This window comes from Macaca thibetana, chromosome 10, assembly GCF_024542745.1.
Source record: "Macaca thibetana thibetana isolate TM-01 chromosome 10, ASM2454274v1, whole genome shotgun sequence".
NCBI classification, from domain to species: domain Eukaryota; kingdom Metazoa; phylum Chordata; class Mammalia; order Primates; family Cercopithecidae; genus Macaca; species Macaca thibetana.
The window spans coordinates 89,174,686-89,188,459 of NC_065587.1; the positions used below are offsets into that span (position 1 = coordinate 89,174,686).

A 13,774-nucleotide genomic window follows, 5' to 3' on the forward strand; every position below is an offset into this window, starting at 1 on the left:
GTGACATGTGACTCAGACTTCTGGATACGTCACAGTTTAATTAGCTAAATCACAAAACTAAAAGCTAAGGCCATGGGAACAACTGGCTGATAAATCTGGAGTAAAGGGCAAAAATATGGCTTCTGTTGCCTATAAGAAAACAGGTAGGTAAAATAAATTTCATCTGGGCAAATTGTCAACCACATCAGAACATACAGAATACTCTGGACACCTCAAAGTGTTGCCCAATTTAAAGAAGAGTCCATCATAGAGACCTAATTTTGTGAATATTAAAGAACTGTGATTAGAGGCCCTCAAATTAGAAACCCACCAGTGAGTTCAGTGAGTGCATACAAGTCAAGTTGATCTGGTTCCTATGTAACTGGAGAAGAATGATGAGTCTCCTGGAATGGAGCCGGTGTTTATGTTAGCTACTCCTTCAACTGCACAAGCTCCAGAATGCCTGGAGACTCATCAGGCTCAGAACAAATGCTCAGATTTTAAGTCTTAAGAAATCAATCCCGGCTCCACAACTTTTCATCCTAACAGAGTTTTAAAGTCCCTTTGCCTAAGCCATTCTGTCTGTTGCTGCTGCCAGGCTGCACGCCACTGGTGACACTGGTCATGGTACACACCTAATAGGCTGACCTCCTTTCTCGACTAATTGCATTACATCGCCAGCTGGCTCCAGAAGGAGTCGTCTGTTTGATTGAAGAATTCCTGCTCCTCAGTGGGCCCGGCTGCTACTTTTACTAAGTAACAGTCAGGCCTGACATCCCCATTGTTCAGCTGACAGTGTGCCCATCCTAAAATCTAAGTTTTATTTGTAAATTAACCAAGAAACTTCCTGCCAGAACAGCGCTGCCTGGAGACTGATAATGTGGGCCTTTCATCCCTTTTCACTCGTACTGTATCACTGCCAATTTGTTTTTTATGTGGCTGGCCAGCCTGAGGCTATAAAAGCCTTGTAAGACATAAGTGCAATTATAGTCCTGGAGTCAAATGAATTGGACAAATCCAATAGCACAGCTCTGTCCCCACTCTGCAAACCCCTACAGCAGTTAGATTAGCTGTGAAAAATCTAATCTAGCTAGAGCTAACAAATTTCTGCAGTGAAGGATCAAGAGTTCAGTATGGGGTTGCAACCGGATTGCAGAATTGAAAAAGTCCCCCCGTGATGGGGGCAGAAGAGAGCATGAATCACTTTAGAATTTTGTAGCTCATTTTTAAGCTGTTAGGGACAATTTAGTTAGAATAAGACAAGGAACTATGGGCTGCTGTTACTGTGACTGATTTTTAGTCTAGCTGTGAGACATCTGATAAAGAGAGTTTATCACTAATGATGCTAAATCTTAGAGCTGCAAAAGGTTCAGCTGCATTTTGATTATTACAGTAGGGAATCTTTCAACCAGGCCAAGTCTTGGAACATTATTTACAGCCTGGCATTTTAACAAGAAAACATGTCTTTTCTCAAAAAAGAAAAAACAGTCCTACTTTACTTAAGAAATAATTTTAAAAAATATTTTATATTTTAAAAATTATATCTTTTAACAAAATAATTCTCAGTCATAAGAAAAGTATAGAATATGGTGACACATTTGCAAAGCAGAAATAATTTACAATGTACTGCAAATAAAAAAGATGTGTCAGCCCAGCTTAGGATCCTGGTAAGCTACACTAGAGTCTGAGATCCTGGTGAACTCTTGGAGGGCAGAGTTCCCATTGCTGAGAGCTCTACAGCCAGGGGCAGCCATCAAAACCCAACACTGAGGCAGCTCCTCCAAGACCTGTGGGAACCAGCACGTGGTCAGCGCTTCTGACTGTAGTACTGCCACCCCCAGGAGGTCATTATAGCATGCTGGGGCAGGAGAGGGAAAGGCTGCTGAGTTTTTGAATGCACACTGTGCTTTGTACCTCTGAGACACTTGATCGCTATGAAAGTCGTCTGTAATTGGGCTATGACTCGAGTTCTGATGTTTCACATGCACTGTTGCCCATCATATAGAGGCACACCTCAGAGACATTATACGCTTGGTTCCAGACATATCTGCAATAGGTTTTTTAGATATTGCAAATATTGCAATAAAGCAAATCACACAAATTTTTGTGTGCACTGGGAAAGTAGTATGCCTAAAACTTATGTTTACTATAGTCTATTAAATACGCAATAGCATTATTTCTTAACATACATATATTAATAAAAAAATTCTATTGCTAAAAGATGCTAATGATTATCTGAGCCTTCAGTGAGTTGTAGTCTTTTTTTGATGGTACAGGGTTTTCCCTTGATGTTGTTGGCTGCTGATTGATCAGGGTGGTGGCTGCTAAAGGCTGGGGTGGCTGTGGCAATTTCTTAAAATAAGATAATGAAATTGCTACATTGATTGACTCTTCCTTTCATGAAAGATTTCCTGTAGCATGTGATGGTATCTGACAGCATTTTGCCCACAGCAGAACTTCTTTTGAAATTGGAGTAATACTCTTCAAACCCTGTCACTGCTTTACTAATTAAATTTATGGAATATTCTAAATCCTTTGTTGTCATTTCAACAATGTTCATAGCATCGTCACTGAGAACAGATTCCTTCTCAAGAAACCCACTTTCTTTGCTTATCCATAAGAAGCAACTCGTCATCCAGTCAAATTTTATCATGATATTGCAGTAATTCAGCTACATCTTCAGTCTCCACTTCTAATTCTCTTGCTCTTTCTGCTACATGTGCAGTGACTTCCTTCATTGAAGTCTTGAATCTTTTAAAGTCATCCATGAGGGTGGGACTCTACTTTATCCAAACTCCTGTGAATGTTGATATCTTGATCTGTTCCCATGAATCATGAATGTTTCTAATGGCATCTAGAATGGTGAATCCTTTCCAGAAGGTTTTCAATGTTCTTTGCTAGATCCATCAGAGAAATCACTACCTATGGCAGCCATAGCCTTATGAAAGTTCTTAAATAGTAAGACTTGAAAGTTGAAATTACTCCTTGATCTGTGGGTTGCAGAATATGGATATTTTGTTAGCAGGCATGAAAAACAACATTACGCCTCCTTCAGAGCTCTTGGGTGATGAGGTACATTGTCAATGAGCAGTAATACTCTGAAATAAATCTCTTATTCTGAGTAGTAGGTCTCAACAGTGGGCTTCAAATCTTCAGTAAACCATGCTCTAAACAGACGTTTTGTTGTTCCATTTACAGAGCACAGGTAGAGTAGATTCAGCATAATGTTTAAGGGTCCTAGAATTTGGGGAATGGTAAATGAGCACTGGCTTCAACTTAAAGTCACCAGCTGCATTAGCCCTAACAAGAGACTCAGTCTGTTCCTTTGAAGCTTTGAAACCAAGCATTAACTTTTCCTCTCTAGTTATGAAAGTGCTAGATAGCACCTTCTTCCAATAGAAGGCTGTTTTTACTATGCTGAATATCTGTTGTTTAGTGCAGCCACCTCCATCAGAGATCTTATTTAGATTTTCCGGATAAGCTGCAGCTTCTCCATGAGCACTTGCTCCTGCACCTTGCACTTTCATTTTATGGAGACAGCTTCTTTCCTCAAACTTCATGAACCAACCTTGACAAGCTTCAAACTTTTCTTATGCAGCTTCCTCGCCTCTCTCAGCCTTCATAAAATTGAACAGTGTAGAGTCTTGCTCTGGATTAGGTTCTGGCTTAAGGGAATGTTATGGCTGGTTTGATCTGTTCAGGCCACTAAAACTTTCTCCGTATCAGTAACAAGCTATTTCATTTTCTTATTATTCATGTGTTCACTGGAGTAGCACTTTTAATTTCCTTCAAAAACTTTTCCTTTATGTTCAAAACTTGGGTAAATGTTTAAAGAGGTCTAGCTTTTGGCCTATCTCAGCTTTCAACATGTCTTCTAATCGTTCCTAGCTTTTGATTTCTAGTGAGAGACATCCAATTTTTCCTTTCACTTGAATACTTTGAGGCCACACGGGGTTATTAAACGGCCGGTGGGTGAAGCAGTCAGAACACACCCAACATGTATCAATTAAGTTTGCCATCTTATATGGGCAGTTTGTGGTGTCCCAAAATAATTACGATAGCAACATCAAAGATCACTGATTACAGACCACCATATGAGATGATGATGATAATAATAATAATAATAATAAAGTTAGAAACACTGTGAATATTACAAAATGAGACAGAGACACAAATGAGCACCTGCTGTTGGAAAAATGGTGCCGATAGACTTGTTTAAGGGTTGCCACAAATATCTAATTTGTAAAAAATGTAATAACTGTGAAGCGCAATAAAGTGCTGCACAACGAAACAAGGTATGCCTGTACATAGTCCAGACATCTGTGGTTGCAGTGGTGAAAAAGCAAAACCGTGCAATAAAGAAATAAAGCAGGTACAGTGAGGCCAATCTGCCAATATAAAGCACCTGGCTAATGGGGCAGGGGAAAAAAAGAATCAATTAGACCAACGGGCTATAATGAGGGATGATGGTCAGAGACATCGTCCCAGGCATCGTGCTAAGCAATTTCATAATTTCATAGGAATTACCTCATTTACTTCACTCAATAACCCTGTAACATAGGCTGTGTTTTTTATCTCACTTAATAGATGAAAAACTGAGGCACAGGCTGATGAAATAACTGAATATACACCTGATCCTTGTTGCGCCTGTCACCGGGGTCTGGCTATAACCACCACAGTAGACTCCCCAATGGCCAGCCTTAGTCAGCACGTGAGGTGCTGCCCTCAGTCCCTTGCATTTATGTGGTAGGGAGAGAGAAAGGTGGGAATTCTAGGTTCCCCACCTGCTAGCAGGCCAAGTGAGCGCAAATCACAGTTGCTCTGAGACGTTCTCCTCATCTGGAAGCTTACAGAAGCAGATCCGATTAGAGGCTTCCTTCCTAGAGTCAAATGCCTTTTCTTTTGAGGCGCTCCTCACTTTTAACACAGGGTCGCCCGAGGCAAACATCCTGCAGGTTGGAAGGTAAAGGCCAAGTTCCCTGGGGGAGGTTCCTCAGGGGTGGATAAGGTTTCCTTTGAATTCTAAGGAAAACTGGCCACAGAGCAAGTTGAAGAATAAAAGGTAAGGGGCAACAGTGGGGCTGCTGGGCAGCTGCGCACCTGCACTTAAGTTGACAGATGCTGCCAAATCGCTCTGTAGCAAGCCTCGGAGGGGCCTGCTTTCCCAGAGCCCCACCAGTACAGGGTTATCATACTTTGTAACCTTTGACAATCTGTGAGATCAAAAATGTCATTTTCCATCAGGTAATATTCACCGGAGGGAAGATCCAAAAGTAACATTTAAGACCCTTTCTTTTCCTAAACCTTAATCTCAGAGTCGTAGAGTTCAGAGGAAAACATCTCAGTATGCGTTCTACCTTTGTATTTGTCTGTCCTAGGAGAACCTCACCAACAAACCAGGGCAGCTAAGAATGGTGCCCGAGGAGACGCCTTACCTTTTTGGTGAGGGAATCATCTGAGTCTGACGGCATTCGAGTGGAAACGTGGAAAATCACTTCCACAGTCGAGGTAGCATAGTAAGGGGCTGTCTGCCCGGTGCTGCCATTGCGCTGAAGGCCACCCATGAACCCACAGTGGGTGGAGAGATCCACCTGACAAAGGTCACAAAGAAGAAAGAGTGAGGATCAACAATGAGCTGTTCTTTCACTAAGCAGGACTGTGAATTCACAAAAACATAAATTATTTTCATTTTTATATCTTTCTTTCTGATTACAAACAAATGTAATACAAAGTTAGACCAGATTAAGATGTTAAATAAAAAACATTAAAAATGAAAGTGCTCTATAATCATATCAACTGAATAAAACCACTATCAAACTTTTGGTATATAATCTCTAACTTTTTTCCCACCTGTATGTATAAATGTATGTGTGTATATATATGTGTGTGTGTGTGTGTGTGTGTGTATACATAGGTTCCCTATTGATGGAATTTGGGGGTTTCTGCTTTTTTAAATCAGAAAGCACACTCAAAGGAGTGTTCTTCTAAGACACTGGGTCAAAAGGTACCAATATTAAAAATATTCAGCAAACTTTGCTAAACTGCCTTTCAAAAGGGTTGAACCACCACTTTACACCACTGCTGAAAGTTTATGAGTCATAATTCATTTTAAAGTTACGGCATGAGTGTTCACTTCTTAGTGTCTTTATCCAAAATGTTTAACTTGTCATAGACTAGTATTCTTTCAGTAAAATACCTATTCTAAAACATATGAAAAAAGAAATAGAAGAATCTCCTCCGTGCCAAATACAGTAAACATATACTCTTAAAACTCTAACTGATAATGTATGACTTAAAAATATATTAAATAACTATATTCTATGACAAATTAGAAGTAGCCTTACTTGTAAGAACAATGATTTACTGGAAGTGCAGCAACTGTTAGACTCAAACCTACTTGCCTTAGTAAGGATGTTGTTTTGATTCTCATGTACTCTTACCCTGTCCCCATCCCTACCTCAGTCCCCTTGCTAGCACTGAGCTCTCAAAGGCACCCAGAAAGTTTTTCACAGCACAGGTACTCAAGAAACTAATAAAAAATAAGGCAATTGGCCGGATGCGGTGGCTCACGCCTGTAATCCCAGCACTTTAGGAGGCTAAGGCAGGTGAACCACCAGGTTAAGAGATCAAGACCATCGTGGCCAACACGGTGAAACCCCGTCTCTACTAAAAATACAAAAAAATTAACTGGGTGTGGTGGTGCGTGCCTGTAGTCTCAGCTAGTTGGGAGGCTGAGGCAGGAGAAGAGCTTGAACCTGGGAGGTGGAGGTTGCAGTGAGCCGAGATCACGCGACTGCACTCCAGCCCGGGTGACAGAGCAAGACTCCGTCTCAAAAAAAATAAAAAAGAAAAAAAAAAAAAAAAAAAAAAAAAAGAAAAAAAATAAGTAAATTATTTTAGATATGTTGATTTCCATTGTAACTACTACTAATTCTTTCAGATTCTAGGAATTTTTTGTTTAGGTTTATGTTTTGGGGGGAAAGGGGTATGTGTGTGTGTGTGTGTGTGTGTGTATAAATGTATATATGTCTGTATGTCAGAGTACCATTTAATAAAGAAAAAAATAAACTTTTCCAACATCAATCATCCTGAGATCTACCTTAGGGAAATAGGTTGATAGCTAAACCATCATGGCTATTATATTATATTTTCATTGCAACTTTTGACTTCATCCAACTCTTTCTTCATCTTTTCACCCATCAAGTCATTGACTTCTTCTTCAATCTCCATACTGTGGCCAAAGCCATTGCTTCTCTGCCCACATTTGTCTTCTCTTACTACAAACTGTCTATGGCTGGGAGAGCCCATCTGACTATTCAGTTCTGATAAAAAGCAAATGAAAAAATATTAAGAGGAAAGTTAAAGGAAAACAAAAGTTCATATATTAAATACTGACAAGCAACTAATAGATGTCAAATCCAATAAATTCTTCAATTCCAGAACTCTACCTATGCTATATTTGAATGCAAAAGCACATGTAAAAACTTATACAATGTCTACTTTGGACACATCTTTAAATAGTGCTGGTCAATAAACACCTACTGAATGAAATGCATTACCTCCCATCCAAGTCCAGCAACAAAGTCTTCATATGCTTGGCTTCCTCTTTCGTTAGAGAGGATTGAACACTTGTCTTCTTGACCTTCAGCAATGTAAAACACTGCGATTTTGTGTGTCTCACGGCTATAAATTTTTAAATTTAAAGGAGTTAGAATCCTTACATGTAAAATTTTACCTCACTACTATTAATACAACCAGCATGACTTCTACCACTGAGCTTACATTTACTGAGAACCTGCTAGGGGTCAGTCAGTGTTCTGAGATGGTCTGACACATGGTCTCATTTATTCTTCACAAACGTGCTAAAGAGATGAGTATTATTATCACCTCCCTAGCAGAGGTGGTTGAAAGGAGGCACAGAAAGTGAAACAAAAAGCACACCCAGCAAGCAGGGGATGGAAACTGCAGCAAGGCCATCTGTTTCCTGAGATCATACCCTCAGATACAAGATACACTGACCAGCAGGTTGGGGCACAACATTTGGTAAGTTCTCTGTTTTTGGTAAAAAATAATCTTTTAAAGTATTCCAAATAGATATAAATTGTGAATAGATCTATGTGACTGTCCGTATTTAACTCACACTTTAGGCTACTGGGTGGTTCTGTGATTGGAACTATAAAATATGCCATGATTTTATGAGAAAAAGAATATCTTTCCAAGCAGAACACACTTAGGTATTTTCTTCATGAAGGGGTTACTAACTCCTGGGCTCTGACTATTCTGAGGGTCAGACAAGGTGGACAGCTAGTCAGGGGAACCCCTTTTAGCCAAAACCCTCCATCTGCTTGTTCCAAGATAGATCTGGGATACTCTGGTATTAAATCAAGCAAAAGTGATGTGCACTTTGAAAAAAGAAGCCCTGCCATTTTCTCTTTTGCACATCTAGCATACTGCTTTGTATACAGTAGGTGTTCAGTTAAATCTCTGTTACTGACCAGATATATAGGTGATACATTTGAATGCATTAATAATAAATTTCTACAAATTATACCCTGGAGTAAAGCGACAAAATACCTGGGGCTGTACCAAGCATTTGGTGATAGTTTAGAGATGAAAACACTGTTCTTATTCAAACGGAGTTTTAATTATGAATCATTCATTCCCTAGCCCAATCATCCAAGAGTTTTGGTTTTTTAAAGTTTCGATGTCCACTTCCAGAGCGGTTCCACCTTTCTCCTTTTTTTATACTACATTCTGATAAATCTCATAGGAATAACTATAAAGTTCTTAAATACAGAAATATTTTTTTCTGTCAAATTGTTTAATATTTCAACATTGTAATTTGATTAGATATCATATTGGTGGAACTGAGCTCCATATTTTAACAAATTCTCTAAGATTTCCTTCTGTGTGCATTATTTCTCTACTTAATAATCATAACTAATTAACTCTCAATTAAAAAGTTACACAAATAACTGGAGGAAGAGAGTTCTCTCCTTTTACTAAGATAGCTTATTCACTTCCCCCATAGGTTATATGTAATAAACATATTTGGAAGAAGAATTAGAAAATACAGAAAGAAAAGAGAAGAATAAAAATCACTAGCAATTTCAACAGATAAGCAAAGAACACAGCCGTTACACCATTTTAGGATACACTTTTGCATGCACATATGAGAAGTTACTACATTCTGCTTTACAACAGATTTTTTCACTTACAATATCTGTGAACACTTTTTTTATTGTGGTAAAATATACATATCATAAAATTCACCATTTCAACCATTTTTTAGTGTGAAGACTTTTATATCATGTGCTTCTACAACAGAGGTTTAATGATTGTAACAACATTCCATTATATTAATATGTCATAGCCCAAATCCTCATTTAGGTTGCTTCTATTTTAAAAGACACTTTCACGTAATCTTTAATACATCTTAAAGATAATCTTTAATGTTTTTAATCTTTTCACAATATCTTTTTTTTTTAGACAGTCTCACTTCATCACCTAGGCTAGAGTGCAGTGGCGTGATCTCAGCTCACTGCAACCTCCGCCTCCTGTGTTCACGTGAGTCTTGTGCCTCAGCCGTCCCAGTAGTTGGGACTACAGGTGCGTGCCATCACACAACCACCACACCTGGCTAATTTTTTATTATTATTTTTAGTACAGACAGGGTTTCACCATGTTGGCCAGGCTGGTCTTGAACTCCTGATCTCAGGTGATCCACCCACCTTGGCCTCCCAAAGTGCTGGCTTTATAGGCTTGAGCAACATGCCCAGCCCCAATATCTTTAATATGTCCTTAAAATAAATTTAGAAAGCTTGTCCTCATGCAGCAGGAAGCCCTGAAAGTGCCACACCATTCACTGCCCTGAGCAACAGGCAGGGGACACCAATGGCGTAGAATCTGACTAGCCTATTCCAAGTGCTATAAAAATTTGGGCACTTGGATAATAACAGAAACATAACCTAAGACCTAAAAGACTGCCTCTTTCAACAAAGGTGGAGAAGTATAGTTATTCAATTTCTATCTGCAGGTCTCTCTACATATGTAAAAAATCCTCAGCATTTAATTTTTCTTTGTTTTATAGACTTTACATACATAAAAACAACCTCAGGTTTATCTACAATGTTTCAGTTTATTCTCCTTAAAAATCTAAGCTTTTTCCATTGCAGCTGTTCCTAAGTCCTTGAGCCCTCATTAACTCAATGTGGGAGCACAAGAGAGCTAAGCCTGAATGATGGGGCTGACCAATGTGAGTGTGAGGAAAGATGACCTTTAGTTGTAAACATTCATCAAATTTCACGTTCTCCAAAATGTTAGTACACAGAGAGCCTGCTAGGATGCAGAAGCTGTGTCTGGCCTTATTAGAACCATGCTTTTGAAATGGTAATTAGCAACATCAACAGCACTTCACATCCATAAGAAGTACACCAATGTATGAAGGAGCAGGTAATTCAGAAACACACATACATGAAATTAACAATCTCCCCTTCCTCATTAGAATGCACTGTTCTTTCTTATTAGGAATAGACCAGAATAGCTCAGTTTCCTTGTGCTGTCACATGAAAAAGCCAAAGGAAAGCATGATTTTAACATCCACCTCCCCATGTAGTGGCAAGAAGGCATTTATATCTAAAAGGGAAGCCCACTGTGATTTGTATGTACATTCATCAAAGCATTGACAATCTAGACCATAGCTGCAAGATAGCCTCAACTTTTCCAAAGAACATGTTAAGAAGGAACTATGCATCAAGAGCAGTGAGATAAATTGATAACAGAATTAAACAGAAATGTTCTAAATGAAAGTTGACAGACAAGGTATTTTGTTACCTGCTGCCTGACCAAAATACAGGGCAGTCTAGATTTCTCAAAGCTGAGGAGTACCAGACTTATTTCTAGTTTCTTCAAAAAGAATCTTCAAAACACCCTTCACCTTAAAATGATACCCATTTGATGTCGAAGACACTAAATCCAGGAGTTGGGGTTTTAAGTGAAGGTTGATCAAGGCGCAGGGAGGGGACTGCCACTCAGCTATTCAAAGCCGTATTTCGCTGCAACAGTACCCCAGGGAGCTAATTCAATTGTACCTCATGCAACTAAAGTGCATTAACACTCAACAAATTGACCGCAATTACATGAAACCAAGTATTCACTTAATACTAAGAAGCCTGGAATAATTCAGCATATGCTTAAAAAGCTGAGTGTGGAACCCAAATGACTGCTTATTTAATACCGAAGGAAGGAGGGAGAGGATGGTGAATCCCTGAGTTCTTCAGAATAAATCCCTTACAGAATTTCCATAGAAAAGTTGATCTATGTTCCTCTAGAGAAAAGGAATCACAAGAATAATCAGGAAATGGAATACAGTGAAGGGCAAGGTGAGAAATGGCAGCTTCAGGTTTTTCATTTCTAATGACTTTAAAAAATTATTCAAATTCAAATCTTTTACTGTTTCACCTGATAAGTCAGGAAACAAAGACATTTAAAATGGCAATGGTGCTGCAGGCTTCTGGACTGAGAATGGCTCCTTTTTCCAGGTAAAATTACAAATGAATATTTTAATTCTGTGTTTTTAAAAAAATGTCTGTATATTTCTTGATACGGAAATATTTATCACTCTCCAGAGAAGAGTAAGGCCACCTAGGAAAAAAGGCCCTCATATCCCCTTCTGCAGAGGGAATCAGGTTTGGAACAGCCATCCTGTCACATTCCCAAGACTTGGAAACATACACGAAACAGTTCATACCTCAACATGTGTGTAAATATGAGATGCAATAAGAGGTCCTGAGTGACTTGGGAGACAGGTAGGAAAGTAGAAGGGTGAAGAAGAGAAAAGAAAAAAAGAAAAAAAAAACTTATGCCCTTCTGATTCCCATAAAATGGTCAATACAAACAAATCCATCTTAATACCACATGCTTCTGAAGGATGGTAACAATACACAGCTGTAAGTTTAATATTATTTTATCTACTCAGTCCTTAGTGACATCACCAAAGGACCTTTCTGAAATATAATCTTCCAAGTGTTTAAAAGAAAATTCCAACTGGACTTTGATAGTTGGGTTTACATCCAATTCAAGAATTCAAAACACCAAAGAAGAAACACAGTTGCCAAGGTGATATACAAATAATACTGACATGAACCAAGAGTTTGCTTGACAATAAAATTTAAGCATGTGTCACTTTGAGTTTTGATCAAAACTTTAAAATAAACAATAACACCATCACAAAGCCACTGAAACACACACGATGGCGAAAATATTCATTCAGCAGGCTATAACTCATCACTGTAAGTGCAAGCAGGAGAAGCTCACGACTTAGAAGAGAAGTGTGAGAGTGGATGAATGAAGGATTTAATGAATACAATAAAGAGCTCTAGTAATTTTCTGAAATTCTAGGATATGACTTTGGTCAAGATAAAGCAGGACTCTGTTATTTCCTTTCTTCCTTCTTACTTCTCAGCCAGCAACTGCACCACCCTTTAAAAACATATAGCTCAAAACGGATTTAAAAATTTATGAGTTAACGAGTAGTAAGAAAAATGTAATGAATAAAATATAGTGTGAAGAGTTGAAAAATAAACTTGAGGAAAAAAACCTGAATTTTTAATTTGAGAGCTCAGAGAATATCAGAATATTCCTAAGCGGAATAAAAGGGGAATGAAGTTTTTTTTGTTTTTTTTTTTTTTTAAAAGAGGTTTTTTTAAAAACTAAAGATTAAGGAGGCAGCTTATTCTCTTCAAAACTTTGAAACATCTGTTATGTACCAAGTACTATACTTATTCTTGACTTAGATGATTTTGGAAACACACATTCCCCAAATCAAACACTTTTCATGGTTGTGAGCTCATCTATAGAAATGCTTCTGACATAGTATAGAACAGGGGTGGATCTGAGAGTCTGGCCAGCTTTGGAGAATGAGGCTTATTAACAGAGAGTTATTAATTACAACACACTGGTTTTAACCTTTCCAACACTATGAAGCCACAAGTACAGAATGTTAGCGCCTTGGTACACAGCATGGATTTTGAAGTCAGACTCACTTGGCTTTAGATAATATGGTATGAGCAACCATGGGCTGTTTAACCTAGGTAAACTTTTTCTTCATCATAAAGAGGTGGTTGCAGAGATCAAATGAGAATTCTGGCAGCCACAAAGAAAGACAATCAAAAGTACAGATTAGGTGGGAGTGGTGACCTCTTTTTAGTGTACCAAACATGAAAGTTTATTCCTTATAGTAAAAAACACCAAAGGTATGGCATGCGCAAATGTCACCAGATGCTAGGTTACAGAACTATCCTTGGATGTCTCAGTAAGTGTATTCATTCCTGCAGTTGTATCTGTTATCCAAGAATACCCAGAGACAAACAGGAAAAAAGTGATTTGATATACTTTCACATACCACTGGCGGGAGTCCAAATTTTTTAGCTCTCTCAATAATTTTGAATTTTTCTTCAACAGATGAAAATTCTTCCTATAAAGAAAAAAGGATGGAAGAAAAACCATGTGATTACAGAACCATTTTGCCGCTTTTCAATCAGTAATTTAATAAAAATACCTATCACCCATCCTCTACCACCTCACTCACAAAAGATTTGTGATAGAAACCTACAGAATGAACTCCATTCTCCTTAAGACATGCAAAGGTATAAAAATTCCACCGGCATCCCATTACTACCCAGTGACACAGATGGCTCTTTGGTGAGTGTTGTGACTTATATGCATGTGACTGTGTGACTGTGTCTGTTTCCAGTGTCAGCTCTGCTGTGAATCCCTTTTCCCCACCTCTGTTCTT

The 13,774-nt window shown here is 38.5% G+C and overlaps 1 protein-coding gene across 4 annotated transcripts in view; it reads right to left on the bottom strand.

Moving 5' to 3' along the window:
* RALGAPA2 (Ral GTPase activating protein catalytic subunit alpha 2) overlaps nt 1-13,774 on the bottom strand; it is a 321,485-nt gene that overhangs the window by 108,114 nt on the left and 199,597 nt on the right. For 3 of the 4 annotated variants that reach the window (XM_050745426.1, XM_050745427.1, XM_050745428.1), the window contains 3 exons: nt 13,382-13,453; nt 7,539-7,662; nt 5,415-5,570 (listed from right to left, as the gene is read on the bottom strand). In XM_050745426.1, the coding sequence (XP_050601383.1) occupies nt 5,415-5,570; nt 7,539-7,662; nt 13,382-13,453 (352 nt within the window). Of the gene's footprint in view, nt 1-5,414; nt 5,571-7,078; nt 7,302-7,538; nt 7,663-13,381; nt 13,454-13,774 lie in introns of those variants that run through there. The other variant, XM_050745429.1, reaches the window with a different exon arrangement.